Source organism: Camelus dromedarius, chromosome 29 (assembly GCF_036321535.1).
Source record: "Camelus dromedarius isolate mCamDro1 chromosome 29, mCamDro1.pat, whole genome shotgun sequence".
In the NCBI taxonomy this organism is placed as follows: domain Eukaryota; kingdom Metazoa; phylum Chordata; class Mammalia; order Artiodactyla; family Camelidae; genus Camelus; species Camelus dromedarius.
Window position 1 is genome coordinate 22,110,590 of NC_087464.1, and position 15,426 is coordinate 22,126,015.

At 59.3% G+C, this 15,426-nt stretch overlaps 1 protein-coding gene across 6 annotated transcripts in view; it reads left to right on the forward strand.

Annotated features, from left to right (window-relative positions):
• PSTPIP1 (proline-serine-threonine phosphatase interacting protein 1) overlaps positions 1-12,595 on the forward strand; it is a 36,331-nt gene extending 23,736 nt beyond the window's left edge. For 3 of the 6 annotated variants that reach the window (XM_064480678.1, XM_064480683.1, XM_064480682.1), the window contains 12 exons: positions 1,770-1,804; positions 2,071-2,177; positions 4,503-4,565; positions 5,193-5,291; positions 6,222-6,267; positions 7,370-7,449; positions 7,927-8,025; positions 8,872-8,968; positions 9,467-9,557; positions 11,059-11,114; positions 11,324-11,457; positions 12,296-12,595. In XM_064480678.1, coding sequence (XP_064336748.1) covers positions 1,770-1,804; positions 2,071-2,177; positions 4,503-4,565; positions 5,193-5,291; positions 6,222-6,267; positions 7,370-7,449; positions 7,927-8,025; positions 8,872-8,968; positions 9,467-9,557; positions 11,059-11,114; positions 11,324-11,457; positions 12,296-12,427 — 1,039 coding nt within the window. In that variant the 3' untranslated portion in view covers positions 12,428-12,595. The other 3 variants (XM_064480679.1, XM_064480680.1, XM_064480681.1) reach the window with 3 other exon arrangements.
• The last annotated feature ends 2,831 nt before the right edge of the window (positions 12,596-15,426 follow it).

A 15,426-nucleotide genomic window follows, 5' to 3' on the forward strand; every position in this document is an offset into this window, starting at 1 on the left:
GCTGAACGTCCCAACCTCGCCCCACTCCAGGGCGGCTTAAGGATGCTGCCAGTGACAGGCTGCCTCTCCGCTGCCTCTGTCTGACCCCAGCAAGCCTGGCCATGCTCTGGCCTCAGTTTCCATATCTGCCTCGATTGACTGTGCCCCCCCAACCACCCAGGATGCCTGAGGAGCCATGGTGTATTTTACCTCCTTGGTTAAGGGGCTACAAACACCTTCAAGGGGACCCCCTACCTGAAGGTGAATTCTGATAAGAGGAGGTACCCAGTAAGCTCTTAGGTGGGACACTTTGGAGGTACAGCTCAGGTCAGATTCAGGAGCTGGGGGCACCCCCTAGACTGGTGGGGGCATGCAGACGTGGGCCCAGGGGAGGCAGCAACTTTATAAAGCACCTGCTTTGTACCAGATCCTGATGAAAGTGCCTTATACGTATAAATTCATTTACTCCTCCCAACCACTCCATTTGCACTATTATTAACCTCATTTTGCAAAAGGGGGAACCAAGACACAGAGAGGCTGGGTAACTTGCCCAAGGTCACATAGAGAGTGAGTGCCAGAGCTTGGACTGAACCCAGGCTGTCTGGCTCCAGGGTCTGCTTCTAAAGCAGGTGGGAGTCCAGAGCAGGAAGACCCTGCCCAGGTCCTGCTGGTTTCCTGGGCTGAGATCCAAGTCACCTCCCACCTCTGCGGGAGCAGAGAGCTTACCCCTCTGGGAGGCCCCTGCCTCCGAGAGCTGATGGGCTGGGAGAGGCCCTTTCCCCATCAGTGCTGTTCTGACCCAGGGACCGCCGTGTCTCGTGGTGCCCCTCACCTGTCCGCAGCAGGCGGGACGGGGTCCCGGGGGGCTCCGACATCTTTGCTCAGGCCTCAACTCCGTTTGTGGCCTGGGAAGAGCCCCCTCAGCAGGAGCGCCAGATAAAATACAGAATGTCCTGTTTAATTTGAATTCCAGATAAACAACAAATATTTTAAACATGTATGTTCCAAATATTACATGGGTCACGCTTGTACTCAAAAAATGTTTGTTGCTTCTCTGAAATTCGAACTTAACTGGGTGTCCTGTATTTTACTTGCTCCATCTGGCAACTCTAGCCTCGGGCATCACCCCCTACCCCTGCCCAGTGCCAGCCCCTTCCTGCTCTCCCTGGGCCCTCCCTGGAGGGGACAGTGCCTGCATCTCTGCTTCAGACTGGCTACCCTGTTGCCTCCTGACTCCTCCTGCCGGGTTCTCTCAGGCACCCCAAGTTCAGTGCACCCTAAAGTCAGCTCTCCACCTTCCCTCCTGGGCGCCCTCTCAGAGGTGCCACCTGTCCACCCAGCCACTCAGCCAGGGACAAGGGAGCCCCTCAGCCTCACACTGTCCTCCCCTGTATACCTTATGCGTCCTGTCCAGAGGCCCCCACATCTCCCCTCCTGCTCCTCTGCCCTGCTCACCACCCTCCGTCCAATTACAGCCCCCATCCAGCTCCCTCCAAAATGTCCTTGGGCTATTTGCCAGGTTCGAACCCGCCCTCTCCTGCTTCAGCTCATCCTAAAGAAGGAAGAAGCCTGTGGGGGAAGGGGCTCTAGGAGGCGGGGAGGGAGGGCCCGCCACAGTGGGACGTTCGATCACTGTATAATTTCCAAAAAGCTTTGCCGTCCAGAAATCCCAGCTGGGGCTCTGAGTGGGTGATCGTGGTCTGGCTAGAGGGTCCTTTGGGTCTAGATCTGAGTGAGTGACCTATGGCTCTCCTGCTGACCCTGCTGACCCTGGCCTTTCTCTTTTGCAGCTCCCTGAGGGCCTCCTTTGACTCCCTGAAGCAGCGTAAGTCCCACCTTTCCTGCATTACAGGCTGCAGGGTGACAGGACCTTCCGGGAACACCAGATCCCCCACAGACGGAGATGGATGAATTCTGGCTGGGAGTGGGGAGCTCAGGCTGTGCACAGGGCTGCGAGGCTGGTGGAGGACTTGGGGCTGACAGAGACGAGCTGGGGTTTGGGCTGGGCTGGTCCAGGCAGGGGCGAGCGTGTGAGTAGCTGGGGCCCATCAGGTCTGACACCGGGGACTGATGACCTTACTCTGCCCACAGAAATGGAGAACGTGGGCAGCTCCCACATCCAGCTGGCCCTGGCCCTGCGGGAGGAGCTGCGGAGCCTGGAGGAGTTCCGTGAGAGGCAGAAGGAGCAGAGGAAGAAGGTGAGGCGGGTGCTGGGGTGGGGCCTGGGGTGGGGGGAGCGGGAGGTGGTCCTTGTTACCATGTGTGCGTGTCTGAGTGCAGGCTGGGTGTCCCCACTAGAGCGCAGGCGCTGGCTGGGGTCTACGGTGAGGCCAGTCTGCCCCCGGGCTCCCCTTGCTTTCTGTTCTGAGCGGTAGCTGTGAAAACCAGGCTGGGGGGTGATGGTAATTTGGAGGAGAGGAGGGTGTGGACAGAGGCCAGGCCCCAGGAACCAGGGCCCAGCTCTCAGGCCTGAGAGTCCCCCTGGGGTCTTCTCCCTGAGCAGGCTCATATCAGGAAGAGGGAAAGATGGTCTTTTTGACCATTCTGTTACAAAAAGCTGGGATGTCTGGACGACAAAGCCACAGCAGGCTGTAGAGGGCCTGTGACAGCTCAGAGGAGGCCACTGAAGCTAGGGAGTCACCAGACTGGCCGAGCAGAAACCCAAGGAGCAGAGCTGTGGGAGAAGGGACCCTGCAGGGCTGCCTGAGGCTGAGGGAGACAGCCGGCAGGAGTCCGGGGTGTTAGGCCCACCTCCGCATCCAAAGGAACTTTCCATCCATCCGTCGGATGGTCGTCCCTAGATGGAGGGGGGGCCTGTATGGACAGGAAGTGAGGTCCTCGTCACGGGAGGTGTGGAAGCAGAGGCTGGAGGCTGCTTGTTAGGGAAGATGCAGGAGTTGTAGGGGAGGTGGGTTGGGGGACCTCTGTGTCCCAGGGCCCCCTCCCAAGCCTGAGGCTCTCTGATTGGCTGCGCATGTGGCCCCTGGGAAGATAGGTGGGGATACATGCTCAGCCTGTCAGATCCTGAGTGATGAGGGTGGTGCCTTGGACAGGGTGGGAGAGGCCAGTGCATAGAAATACTTCTTGCTCCCAGAGGAAGGATCATTATAAACTGTTCAAAGAATTGAAAATGGAAAATTCCACACAACTGAGCAGTGAAGAGGACGGCGACAGTTCATGGCTGGAGCCAGGCTGGGACTGGGTGTCCTGGCCGAGTGGCTTCCCTTCTCTGCGCCTCAGTTCCCCTCTTGCAGGCTGCGACGCTTACATCCACCTCCCAAGCTTTGGGGACAGCCCAGAACCAGGCCCCCCTTCATAGGCAGGTTGCTGGCCGGCCTAATGGCTCTGACCACAGAAGCGTCGTGTGGCCGTAGTCCCTGTCTGCCCGTCCGGCCAGCCGGGGTCTCTGGCTTTTAAGATTCTAAATTAGGGTTCCTGAGCAGACAGCTGTTACCCCCGAGCCAGCCCCAGAAGTTAGCCCAGCCTTGAGGTGCTGGAGCCAGTGGCCTCTCTGGGCTGGGACTGGCCTGCAGAGCGTCTGCTGCAACACTGAGGCCCGGAGGGGGCTATTTTGAGCTTTCCTGTGGCCAGCAGGGCTGTGATGTCTGCAGAAGCTGTTTTGGACAGAGTGACACCTTCTGCAGAGTGGCCAGGGTGCCCACAAGTGGAGGAGAGCTGTGTATTGTGGGGGGAAGCTTGCCTGGGTGTGTGCACACGTGTGTGTGTGTGTGTACATGTGTGTGCACACAGGAGAATGTGGGTACATGTGTGCATGCCTCAATGTTTTGGGTGTGGCCAGGTGACTTCCTGAGGTCTCCCTGCTGGCATGGGCCCACTGAGGCCCCAGGCACCAGCCTGCTCCAGCCGCAACTCGAGGGGCATTTTATTTCCACTTCTCCTCGTACCTTATACCCAACCTCTGTCCAGGCCAAGTTCACCCGATCTGAACAAGGAGCTGGGGAGGGGAGGGGAGGGTGCAGTGGCCCCGGGTGCCTGTATGTGTAGCCGTGACTCAGTTTGGGGGGTGTGTGCACGGGCCCATGGCTGTGGGGTGGGGAGCCATGGGAAAGTGTGTGTGTGTGTGTTCTTGTGAGTGGTGTCTGTGGGTGCTCTGTGAAGGCTTGTGTGTGCAAGTGTGAGCAGTGGGGCCTGTTAGTGCTTGAGTGTGTCGTGTGGAGCTCTGCGTGCGTGTATGCACCAGCGTGTGTGCACGGGTGTGATCGCTGTGCGTGGGTACGGAGGCTTGTGAGCGGAGGCCCGTGTGTGCATGCAGGCTGGGTGTGCCCGCCAGAGAGCAGGCACGGGCTGGGGTCTGCAGCGAGGCCGGGCCGCGCCCTGGGCTCCCCTCGCTTCGTGTTCTGAGCGGTAGCTGTGAAAGACGGTGGGACAGGGAGGGAGCCTTGTCATCGCCACCGTCAGAGCCAGGAGGGGAGGCCGGGCCTCATCCCAGGGACACCCTGTCCTCTTGGCCTAGAACATCCTGAGGCCACAGCCCCACGCTCAGAGCCTTGTGTCCCCCGCAGTATGAGGCCGCCATGGACCGTGTCCAGAAAAGCAAGCTGTCGCTCTACAAGAAGGCCATGGAGGTGAGTGTGAGAGTCTTAGGCCTGGAGGGGCGGCTGGGCTCAAGGTGTGGATCCCAGGAGCCTTGGGCTGGGCACAGGGGACAGGGCTGGCCGTAGGCCTCCACCCAGCAACAGGAACAGCAGCCTGCTGGGTCTGGGGGGCTGCACTGGGTCCCAGGGCCCCATACAGACTGACGCAGGCCTTGCCCTCGGGGGGCTCATCCTGACTGATGAGCAGGTGGTCAGTCCCAGACAGCGGTCCACAGGGCCATCCATGCCGTCAGCTCGGGACTCTGGGGGCAGAGGGAGGAGGGACCCCTGAGCTGTGTCCCCTAGGACACTCGGTGAGGAGAAAAAGGGCTCCACCAGGGGACCACACGTGCAGAGGCTGGCATCGTGACAACGCATGGCTTTTGCAGGGCCCTGCTGGTGGTTTGATGAGGCTGGGCTCATGGGTAGGGCTATGCTGTCCCCACTGGGAAGGGGCCTGGCAACAAGACTCCCTTGTCCATCTCCATTCTGGACCCTGATCCCTGTCCCCGGTGAGGAGGCCCCCACTCCATCCACAGCCCCCAGCAGGGAGAAGGGAGGCTGGGCTCAGGAGCCTCACTCTGGGGCGCCCCAAGTCATGCCCTTCCACACCCCCAGTCCAAGAAGACATACGAGCAGAAGTGCCGGGATGCAGATGATGCCGAGCAGGCCTTCGAGCGCATCAGTGCCAATGGCCAACAGAAGCAGGTGGAGAAGGTGTGTGGGGCCACTGAGGCCATGTGGTGTCACAGGGCTGGGGCGGGGCAGGGCAGGGAGGCAGGGCAGGGGTGCCACAGACACCCCAAGGCAAGGCCTGCACCTGGGACATTCTGGCTGTTCACCTCTCTGAACCTCCATCTCCCCATCTGTGAAATGGGTTTCCTAGAATCTCAGGGCCTGGACAGACAGGGTCAGCTTGACTCCCTTTGCCATCCATCCCCAGGCTGCCCCCAAGGACCCATTCCTCAGAGCAGGCCCACTGCAGCCCCACTGCAGCCCAGGCCCAGAGCTCACAGACAATGAGAACAGACGCTAACCCTCACACAACCCTTTGGAGAAGGGCTCACTAGGCCCAAGTCACAGAGAGGAAACAGGCCCAGAGACGGTGAGGGACTTGTCCAAGTTCTCAGGGCCAGGAAGCAACAGAGAAAAGACCCAAACCCAGGTTGTCCAGAGCCCAAACTCTTGACTGCTCTGGCCTTTTGGCCAGTTGCGGGGGCGGGTGTCAGAGCTGCCATGGCCCAAGAACACAGTTGCCCGTTGCACAGACCGGAAGGCTGAGGCCCAGAGAGGGCAGGGGCCTGGAGTGAGCTGGTTGCAGCAAGCCCCAGCCAGTGGGTTCAGGAGTTGTCATGGGGCACCAGCCCTGGTCAGTGTCTCCCTCTTGGTCTCGGCATCCTGTTTTCACGTGTATCTGCATGAGTTGCAGGTTTGTTTTATTCCTTTTTTATTGGAACCAGCCTGTGGTCCTCTGTGGGGCGTGGCTGGAGTTAATGAGAGAACTTGTCCACAGCTGGCTCCTGAGTGGTCCCCCAGGTGGCCAAGGGAGTCCCTTCGGAGTCACTCAGGGAGGCTGGGAGCCCAAGAGCTGGGCTGGGCTGGGAGGCCCTGGGGGCGGGGCCTCAGGGCTGCTCTCTGTCTCCTCAGAGCCAGAACAAAGCCAAGCAGTGCAAGGACTCGGCCACGGAGGCAGGTAGGCAGCCAGCCCACCCCTTCAGCTGGGGGAAGTGGTGGCCTGGACAGTCCTCTCCCTGCAGCACACTTCCCTCACCCTGGGGACAGTTACATGCTCCTCACTCTCACTTCCATACTTTTGTGCAAGTAAGATAAAAACATTCGTCTTCTCACATTTGCCAACACTGCTCTTGGTGCTTTGCATATTTTAACTAATCCACGTGACAGTCCTGTGAGGTGGCCACTATTATATCCTCTTTAACAGATGAGGCAGCTAAGGCACAGAGAGGTTAAGTGACTTGCCCAAGGGCACACAGCCAACAAGTGGTGGTAACTGCATTCGAACCCAAGCCATCTGACTCCAGAGCCCAGGACTATCACAACCACAATCAAGGGAGACAGACCTACTCGCCTCCCACCTCTCCCTCCCTCCCATCTATACACTGACACATGTGTATGCACACAGCCTTCCCTTCTCTGGGCCTGTCTCCTCTATCCTTCATCCGATGCCAGAAGTCCCAACACCCCTCTCTCTGCTAGCATGGCTCCTAGGACAGAGAGCTTTCGATTACTCCCTTGCACTGGGAAGGCTCTCCCTTCTGCTAGCACGGCCTTTCCCAGGACGCAGCAGCTCCCTTGGCTGGGGACAGGTGAGCCCCAGAGAATCTGGAGATAGAGGTCATGGCCCAGCCTGTGGGCTTCCCAGCCCATCAGCTCCCTACACTCCCCTCCACCCCTCCTTCAGTGCCAGCCTCTCTGAGCCTCAGTTTCCCATCTAGAAAGTGAGGGTGGGAGCCAGGGATGGCGAAAGACCCGGACTCTGACCTTGGGCATCTGAGGCTCGGCTCCAGGCTTGGCTCCAGCCCCAGCCCCAGCCCCAGCCCGCTGGAGCACAGTGGGGAGCTGGGAGTCACCCTGAGAAGAGCAGTACCAGTGTGCGGGGCCCTGACGAGCATTCAGATGCAGCCCCAACAGCCAGGGTGGGGCCCCCTAGGGAGGAGGAGGGGTTCCAAGGACTTGCACAGGAGGGCACTCGGGGCAGGGGCACTGCTGGAGCAAAGGAGGGGCCGTGGGAGGGTATTCAGGCCACCGGCCTCCCTGAGGACCACCTGTGCTTCCAGAGCGGGTGTACAGGCAGAACATCGAGCAGCTGGAGAAGGTGCGGGGCGAGTGGGAGCAGGAACACCGGGCCACGTGTGAGGTGAGTGACCCCACTCCTTCCCTCAGCTACAATGGGACAGACGCCCACCCCTGCTCCAGCTGCTTCATGGGGGGATGAGGCATCATTGCTTCCTTCATTTTCTCTTCCACTCATGCCACTGGCCCTGTGCTGGGTCCCTGCCTCTGGGGAGTTCATTGCCTGGCTCTGTGCTCTAGGCCCCTTTTTGCAGGCAGGCATCCTTCACCTCCACTGGCTGAAGCCCAAACTGAGGCTCAGACAAAACCCATAGCGTCCCTGGGCCCTGCTGACCGACAGGGCCTGGGAGACAGGCCTCAGGATTCAGGGACCAGTGCTCCTCCCATGACACTCCCCAGAAGCCGGTACAAAGGTTGGGGTGGGAACCCCCAGGAAGAATCTGTCCTTTAGACTTGGCTTTCAGCAGAGGGGGTCTGGCTGAGTGGGGCCCGGTCTGGCCCAGCCCTGCAGCAGAGCCCTCCACTTCTCTTACTCCCCCAGGCCTTCCAGCTGCAGGAGTTTGACCGGCTGACCATCCTCCGCAACGCCCTGTGGGTGCACTGCAACCAGCTCTCCATGCAGTGCGTCAAGGACGATGAGGTGGGGGCTGAGGGTGGGGAGGGGCAGGGCCGGGTGGAGCATGGGGAGAGGGCAGCCCCCCAGGCCTACCTGAGTCTGGCAGCAGACAGCTTCCTCTGTGGTCCACGCCCTGGCCCCAGGGCTCTCAGCCCCTGCCCCGCCTCGCTGCCGGCACCTGCTCCCTGTGCTCCAAGGCCTTGGCTCTGATAGCAGAGCCACAGAGCACCTGCACCGTCTGCCAGGGTCAGGAAGGTGGGTGGACACAGGCCCGCAGAGTTTGGGGAGAGGCTGGAGGACCCTGGGTTGTCTGCTCCAGGCCTGGCGCTTACAGGAACCAAGGTCTAGTCCCTCCTCTGTCCCCAGACAGTTCCTGGGTGGGTCCTCCTCAGCAGAGAGGGGCTGCCACCCCCCGCTGGGGCCCTGCCCTCTGTTGGTGCAGCCCCAGAGCCCTGTGCTCTCTCGAGGCAGCCCCTCTGCCCACAGGCTGTTTTGGAGTTTCCCCCTCAAATGACTGACACCCCCCCAGTGGCCTCCTTGTGGCAGAGGAAGGGGTGTGGGCTTTGAACCCTCCCGTAGTGAATCCCAAGCCCAGCGCACTGAATTCTTGCTTTGTGATCTTGGACAAATCACTCTACTTCCAAATTTCCTCATCCGTCAAAAGAGGAAGTAGTGTCGCCCTCAGAGGATGGGAGTGAAGTGACTCCTTGCAAAGGAACTTGTGCACAGCTCTTCAGGAAACAGAAGCTGCCAGCCAGGCCCTGACCCCCGGGCCGGCCTTGGGTAGTTACCCCTCAAGGCCTCTGGCCCGGGTTCAGACCCACGGAGGTGAGGCCTGGCCCCTCAGCGTCTGCTCTTGCCTGCCCCCAGCTCTACGAAGAGGTGCGGGTGACACTGGAAGGCTGCAGCGTGGATGGTGACATTGACGGCTTCATCCAGGCCAAGGGCACAGGCACCGAGCCCCCAGGTGAGGCCGGCCTGCAGGCAGCACAGCCTCTGCGTCCAGGCCCAACTCGCCCTGACGGCCCGGCCGCGGTTCTCTGCGCATCAGCTGCCGGGACCAAGAGGGAGAGGCTCACATCTCCCTTCGGAGGGGGGCAGTCAGGGACAGTGTCACACCTCCCCGCTGGGGGGGAGGGGTCAGGGACAGTGCCGGGGCTCTAGCCTGCTACCTCCTCTGAGACAGAGGATGAGCTGAGCTCAAGAACCCTGGTAACACTGAAGGGGTGGAGGGCAGGGGTAGAGGCAGGGAGCCTCCCAGAGCCCCCTCCCCAGCCTGTTCAGTACCACTAAGTCCTAAGTTTAGAATATTCGGTCTTGGTGGTACCTGTGGTGGGGTCTCTCGTGGAAGCACCAGGGTGGGCCAGGGGACGGTGGGGCCCCAGACTGGGTCTTTGGGTGGGGACAGGATGGGGGTGTCCTGTCTGGCCCCCCACCCTGGGCCTCACGGGCTTGCTGCCCGCAGCTCCGGTGCCCTACCAGAACTACTATGATCGGGAGGTCGCCCCGATGTCCAGCAGCCCCGGCCTACAGCCATCCTGTGGCATGATAAAGAGGTGAGCGCAGACTGGGGCGCAGAGGCTGGGGCTAGGGGGAAAGGGGCCTGCCAGGAAGCAAGGCCCGCCTCTCCTCCTTAACTGGCTCTTCCCTGTGTATTTACCGAGCATCTACTGTGTACATGGTGCTGGGCACTCTTTAGGGACAAGACAGGCTCACTCTAGCCTCATGCCACCCTCAGCCTAAAGGGACAGAGGCATTAAGCAGTCACACCCCGCTTATTCACTAGCAACTGCACGCAGACTTTCAGGGTGGCTTGTCCCTTAGGCCCTGCCTCTAGCCTGGCTGGAGCCCTGGACTGACAGGCTGCAGTGGTGACCTCTCCCGCTGGTGAGATCAGGGCAGCCCGTACTCCTGGAGAACGCTCCAGGCTTTCCCAGGGCTCCTCACCTGGACTGGCTGCAGTGGGTGTCATCTGCACAAGCCATGTACCTTCTCTAGGTGCAGAGCCTGTGAATGTAGGGGGCAGACCCAGATCTAAGGATGCTCCTGTTTCAGGCCTTAAGTGACGATGATGACAGCCCACATATCCCCTGTGTGGGTATCTAGGAACATCTGTGGGCTTCACGTGGTGCCGGTGGCCCACCCCCACCGCCTCTCCCTCCAACCTACTGTGGAGAAGGCCCTGTCTTTGAGAGATGGGCGAGGGGTGGGGCTCCCAGCCCTCCGAGGACAGCTCATTTCCAAGGCCTCTGGAGCCCCCCTGCAGGAAGTCTCCGGGGAGACAGAGGCTCGTGGGCATCACAGCGCACACCCCTGCGAACCCTGAGAACCAGAGGCCCCCAGGAGAGGAGGGCATTCCCACCTGCACTCTTACCAAAGTCTTGGAGGACCCAGACCCCAGCAAGGCGGCCCCGTGTCCCTGGTGAAGCTGAGCCTTCAGCCTTGGCCCGGCTCCCCCCGCACCCCCCAGGAAGACTAAGGCAGGGAAGTAGCATCAGCCTCTACTCGTTTAGCCCTTAGCACCACCCGCTGTGGGCACCCTCACCTGTCTCCCTACTACTTACCCCAGTGTCTGCCTCTTGCTTTTTGCTTTCTTCTTTTACTCAACAAATGTGTGTAAATCTGGCTCCAGGCCTGAGCGAGGCACAGGGGAAGGGGTGAACTAGCCCAGCACTGCCTCCTGGAACCCACTTTGCGTGGCCAGGTCACAGGGAAGCTGCAGGGAAGAGGACTGTCCGGGCCAAGATGGGTGAAGGCCCTAGCGGGTCGTGAGTAGGCCAAGCTCCGGGCAGCAGCTCCTTCACGCCTCGGGGAGGCTGGGGCAGCGGCCTGGGCCCTGGAGAACAGAGGTCTCAGAGCCACCAATTAGGCCCTGCAGGGACCCGGTACAAGATGACGGCTAGTGTGAGGGACTGGGAGAGCGCCGCCGCTGGGGCCCCCCTTGGGGGAGCTCTCATGCTGAGGGGCACCCCGTCAATCACACCTGTGCCTGGAGCCCCAGGGCTCCCTGCTTCATCCACCTCCCCAGGACCCACCTGCTTTCCTCCCTGTCCCCAGGTTCTCTGGGCTGCTGCATGGAAGTGCCAAGACCACATCGTCAGCAGCTTCTGCAGGTAACTGGGGGTGCTGTGAGGGCCCCCAAACTGTCACCCTGCAGGGAAGGAGAGGATGCCTACTTGGCACAGATGGGTCCTCCAGCAGCAGGGGGGTTGGGGTTTGGGGAGAGGCTGAGCCAGGTCTGGGGAAGCTCCACATCAGGGGGGGCCTCCAGGGGCCACTGTTTTTTCCAAGGGGCGGGCGCCAGGCCTGACCCTGCTCTCAGCCTCCACAGAGAACCTGACCCCCACCCCTGAACGGAACGACGGTGTCTACGCCGCCATCGCTGTGCAGGAGACGCCAGGACCCTCCACCCTGCCAGCCCAGGAGTACAGGGCACTCTATGACTACACGGCCCAGGTGAGGACCCGCCCTCCTGTCCTCCCCGGGAGGGCACTGGTATGCCCAGGGTGTGCTCACACGTAGGCACGAGCATTGTGTGCTGGAGTGGGTGCCCTTAGGACAGCACCCAGCATGTAGGGGAGGCCCAGGCCTGCCTGAGTCTGGTCACACGCATACGTGGTGTGCAGGCAGACCGACAGCTGGGGCTCCCCGAGGAAGTGGTCTGAGGGTCAGGTTCTGCACCCACAGGTGAGGGCCTTGTTCCCACGACCATGAGTGTCCAGGGTTTGACTTTCGGAGGCCCATAAGGGGAGGATGAGTCAAGGAGCCACAGGGTACCATGCCAAGGTCCCCAGGAAGCCTAGTCTGCTCCTTGCTTTGAGGTGAGGTGTACAGAGCTGGACTCCTAGGTTCCCCAGGACAGAGGCCAAGCATCCCTTCAAGGACAGAGCTGTCCCAGCAGGCCCCTTCAGCCTGATGTGCCTTCATTCTCTTGCCCAGGGCAGGCTGCACTGACTCCCAAGGCCCAGGCCCTGGATGGGGAGACAGGCCGGGATGATGACATTGTGCTCATGACAGGGCTAGCAGGGTGGGAGCATGGCAGGCCACCTGCCACAAATGGCTAGGCTGCTGTGTGTCAGGAGCAGGGAGAAGGGAAGGAGCCCCAGGTTGTGGGAGGCCCACAGTGACAAACCAGAGACGAAGAGGCCGAGTCCCACAGAGCACCCTACGTCCTGCCTCAGCTGACAGCCCGCCTGGGAGACAAGCTGGCATTTCGTGCCTGGGGTGTGGGAAAGGCTGACCAGAACTGTCCCAGCAGGCCCCTTCAGCCTGATGTGCATTCATTCTCGCCCAGAATTCTGATGAGCTGGACCTCTCTGCGGGGGACATCCTGGAGGTCATCCTAGAAGGGGAAGATGGTTGGTGGACAGTACAACGGAATGGGCAGCGTGGCTTCGTCCCTGGCTCCTACCTGGAGAAGCTCTGAGGAAGGGGCAGTCGTCTCCACCCCAACCTGCCTGTGGGGTCAGCGGTGACCCTACCACTGCCCTGGCCTCGCTGGGGCCCCAAGACAGAGCCTGCCTTCCCAGGAAGGGTGCTGGCTGCTCTCGAGCAGTCTTTGCCACAGGGAATAAAGGAGTGTTTTTCCCTCCTCGCCCTCCGTGTCCAAGTGCTCAATTCAGAGGAGGCGAGGGAGGGGAGAGGTCCAGGAGAGCAGAGCTGCCCCCGAGGCCCCAGCCCGGGTCTGTCCCAGGTCTGCTGGGGATGGAGAGGTGCCGCGCCCCGGGAACCGCCAGGGAGACCACACAAGGAAGCTGAGCGTGTCTGTGACAATGAGACTGGGAGACCAGGCACAGCCTGTCCAACAGAGATGCTGGGGGCTGGCCCGGGAGGCGGCAGCCGGGCTAGAGAGCAATTCTGGACGAACGAGGGAAGCAGATCGCTAGGACTTGGTAGTTTACGGGTGAGAAGAGTGGAAGCAAGGAGAGGAGGAGCTGTTTCCCTCCCCAGGGGGGGTGGGGAGGGGTAGCAGTGGGGACAAGCCTGAGCAAAGGCCCAGAAGAGGCAGGACATACAGGTAGACAAGAAGAAGGGAAAGAGGAGAAAGTCGGGTGTGAGTGCTTTATTTCCTGAAAATACCTGGTCATCTGGACTGAGCGTTCCATTTGACTGCACAGGTTTTTTCAAAACCCTTTGGCCTAGATATTTATCACCATCTCTGACAGGTGCCGCAGTGTCTACTGCCCTGAGGGTGACGGGTAACGGGTGTTAGGTAACAGAGCTTGCGCTCCAGTCGTACAGGAAGCCAGAGAATAGAACTGAAAGCAACTCTTGGGTCACAATTTATACCAGGAAAAAAGGAACCCACGAACAAATCTGATTCACTGCGTCTGCAGCTTTCTCCACTCTGTGTGCACCAGGTCACACCCTCAGCTGCACAGACAGCCGACCTTCCCGGCAGAGGAGATGCTGCCAAAGAGGGAGTTGGCAAGTGTGTAACTGGGTGTGTAAATCACCACAGCCCTCTTCCTGACAGAGGGCTGCTCAAAGACAGAATGGAGCAGAGGCAAAGTCTGGTCTCTGAAGTCAGAGCATCAGTGTCTGAACCCACGCTCAACTTCCTTGTGTGGTCTTCGGCAAGATACAGTTTCTCTGGACCTCAGTTTCATCATCAGTAGGATGGGTGCAGTCAGCACCTGTGTCAGTCACTATCCTTGAAAGTTCAAAATTAAACAGAAGTGCTAACTAAAAGCAAGAGATGATCATTTTTAATAAAAAGGCCACCACCTCTGAATCTTGGGGGTGGCCCAGTGTCCTCACTCAGCGCGCCCTCTGGAGAGCTGTGCTTACGTCACTAATTCCTTCCCCACGGTGACGAGGGGTCTAGGAGAAGCAGTGCGCTATTTGGCTGAACTGGACGCACGCACCACTCGGGCCTGACACGTAATTCCAGCTGCCCTCCCCCCAGCACTCCCAGGCCTGGCAACCCCAGCACAGGGTACCCGAGAGGCCTGTCTGGCTGAACCAGGACGTCGGCCTATGTCTCATCCCGGCGTGCGAAGCGGCAGCACGAGCCTGGAACAAGACCACTAGCAGACAGTGGGCACAGGGTCCCCCGCACCCTCACAGGGTCCCCGGGACCACACAGGCTTGTGGCTCTCAAACTGTGCTCAGCAAAGCCCCATCCGGGGCCAAAGCAAGGAGAAGGGGAGCCCCCACCCCACTTCCAGCTCAACTTGTAGACTTTACCTATTGGGTCAACAGTGCTTCTCACCCCTGGCTGCTCAATGGCATCACCCAAGCTTTTTGTTTTTTTAATGCTGACACTTTGGTCCCACCTTAGATGAACTGAATCCAACTCTGCCAGATGATCTTGAACATAAATATTTCAAACATTCTCCTGGTGATCCTACTATGCAGCCAGGATTGAGAATCTCTCTTAATTAATGGGTTCTTCAGCTGAAAAAAAAAAGTTTTAAAACCATTTTCTTATGGCACCACAGTGCGTATTTCAAACACTGAGTGCTCACTATGCCCGCCAGGAGCGGTACTGGGGATGCAAAGACAGACGAGTCTCTTTTCTATCCTATTGTAATTTCCACACCTATTTTACCTTCAGTGGATAAATGCCAAGAGCAGGAACTCTGTACGAGTCAACTTCCCTCACAACGAGCCGTGTACTCAGCACTGCCCACAAAGGTGTTCAGCAGGTAAACTCAGGATGTTTCTGCCAGGTGCTGCATGCACCCTCAGGGACACTGTAGTAACGGGCCACACGGGATACGTAAATTACTGCCCAGAGCCACAAGGATGCTGGATGTAAGATCAAGCACCCAGAGAGTCGGGGCTCCTACGAGCCAACAATAACCAATAACCAATTAGGAAACACAACAGCAAGATTATCCTGTCACAACAGCCATGGGCGTTAAGTTTCAGAGCAAATTCTCCTCAGTAAACTTAACTCTGTTAGCATCTGTAAGAAAGACAAAGCAAAAACAACCTATCAAACTAGGCAGATGATAGAAACTGGAAATCAAGAGATACAAATTACTGAAACACCTTTAAAAACATCCTGGTCCTCGCTAAGAGCCAAAGATATACATATTTTCATGTAGTGGGAAGCATGACTAGAAGCAAACATAAAGACTGATAATTCCCAAAGTGTCAAAAACAGACCAAGATGGTGGAGCCGGAGGGCGGGGAACTCACCTCCCCCAGTGAACACATCAGAAATACATCCACATGTGGAACAATTCCCACTGAAAACAAACCTGCAGACAGACTCCTGCACAACCAGGGGTGTCAGAAGGGTCCACCCAGAGTCAGGCAGGAAGGGAAAAGAAGCAACTGGATCGGGGTCTGTGCTCCCGAGAGGGGACTCAGTGGTTTGAGCACATTCTGGGTGCCCCAGTCCTGGGGTCTGACCTCCGGAAGACATGTCCCCTTGGCTGGTTGACAGTCGTGGCAGTAACAGAAGGGCTGTGG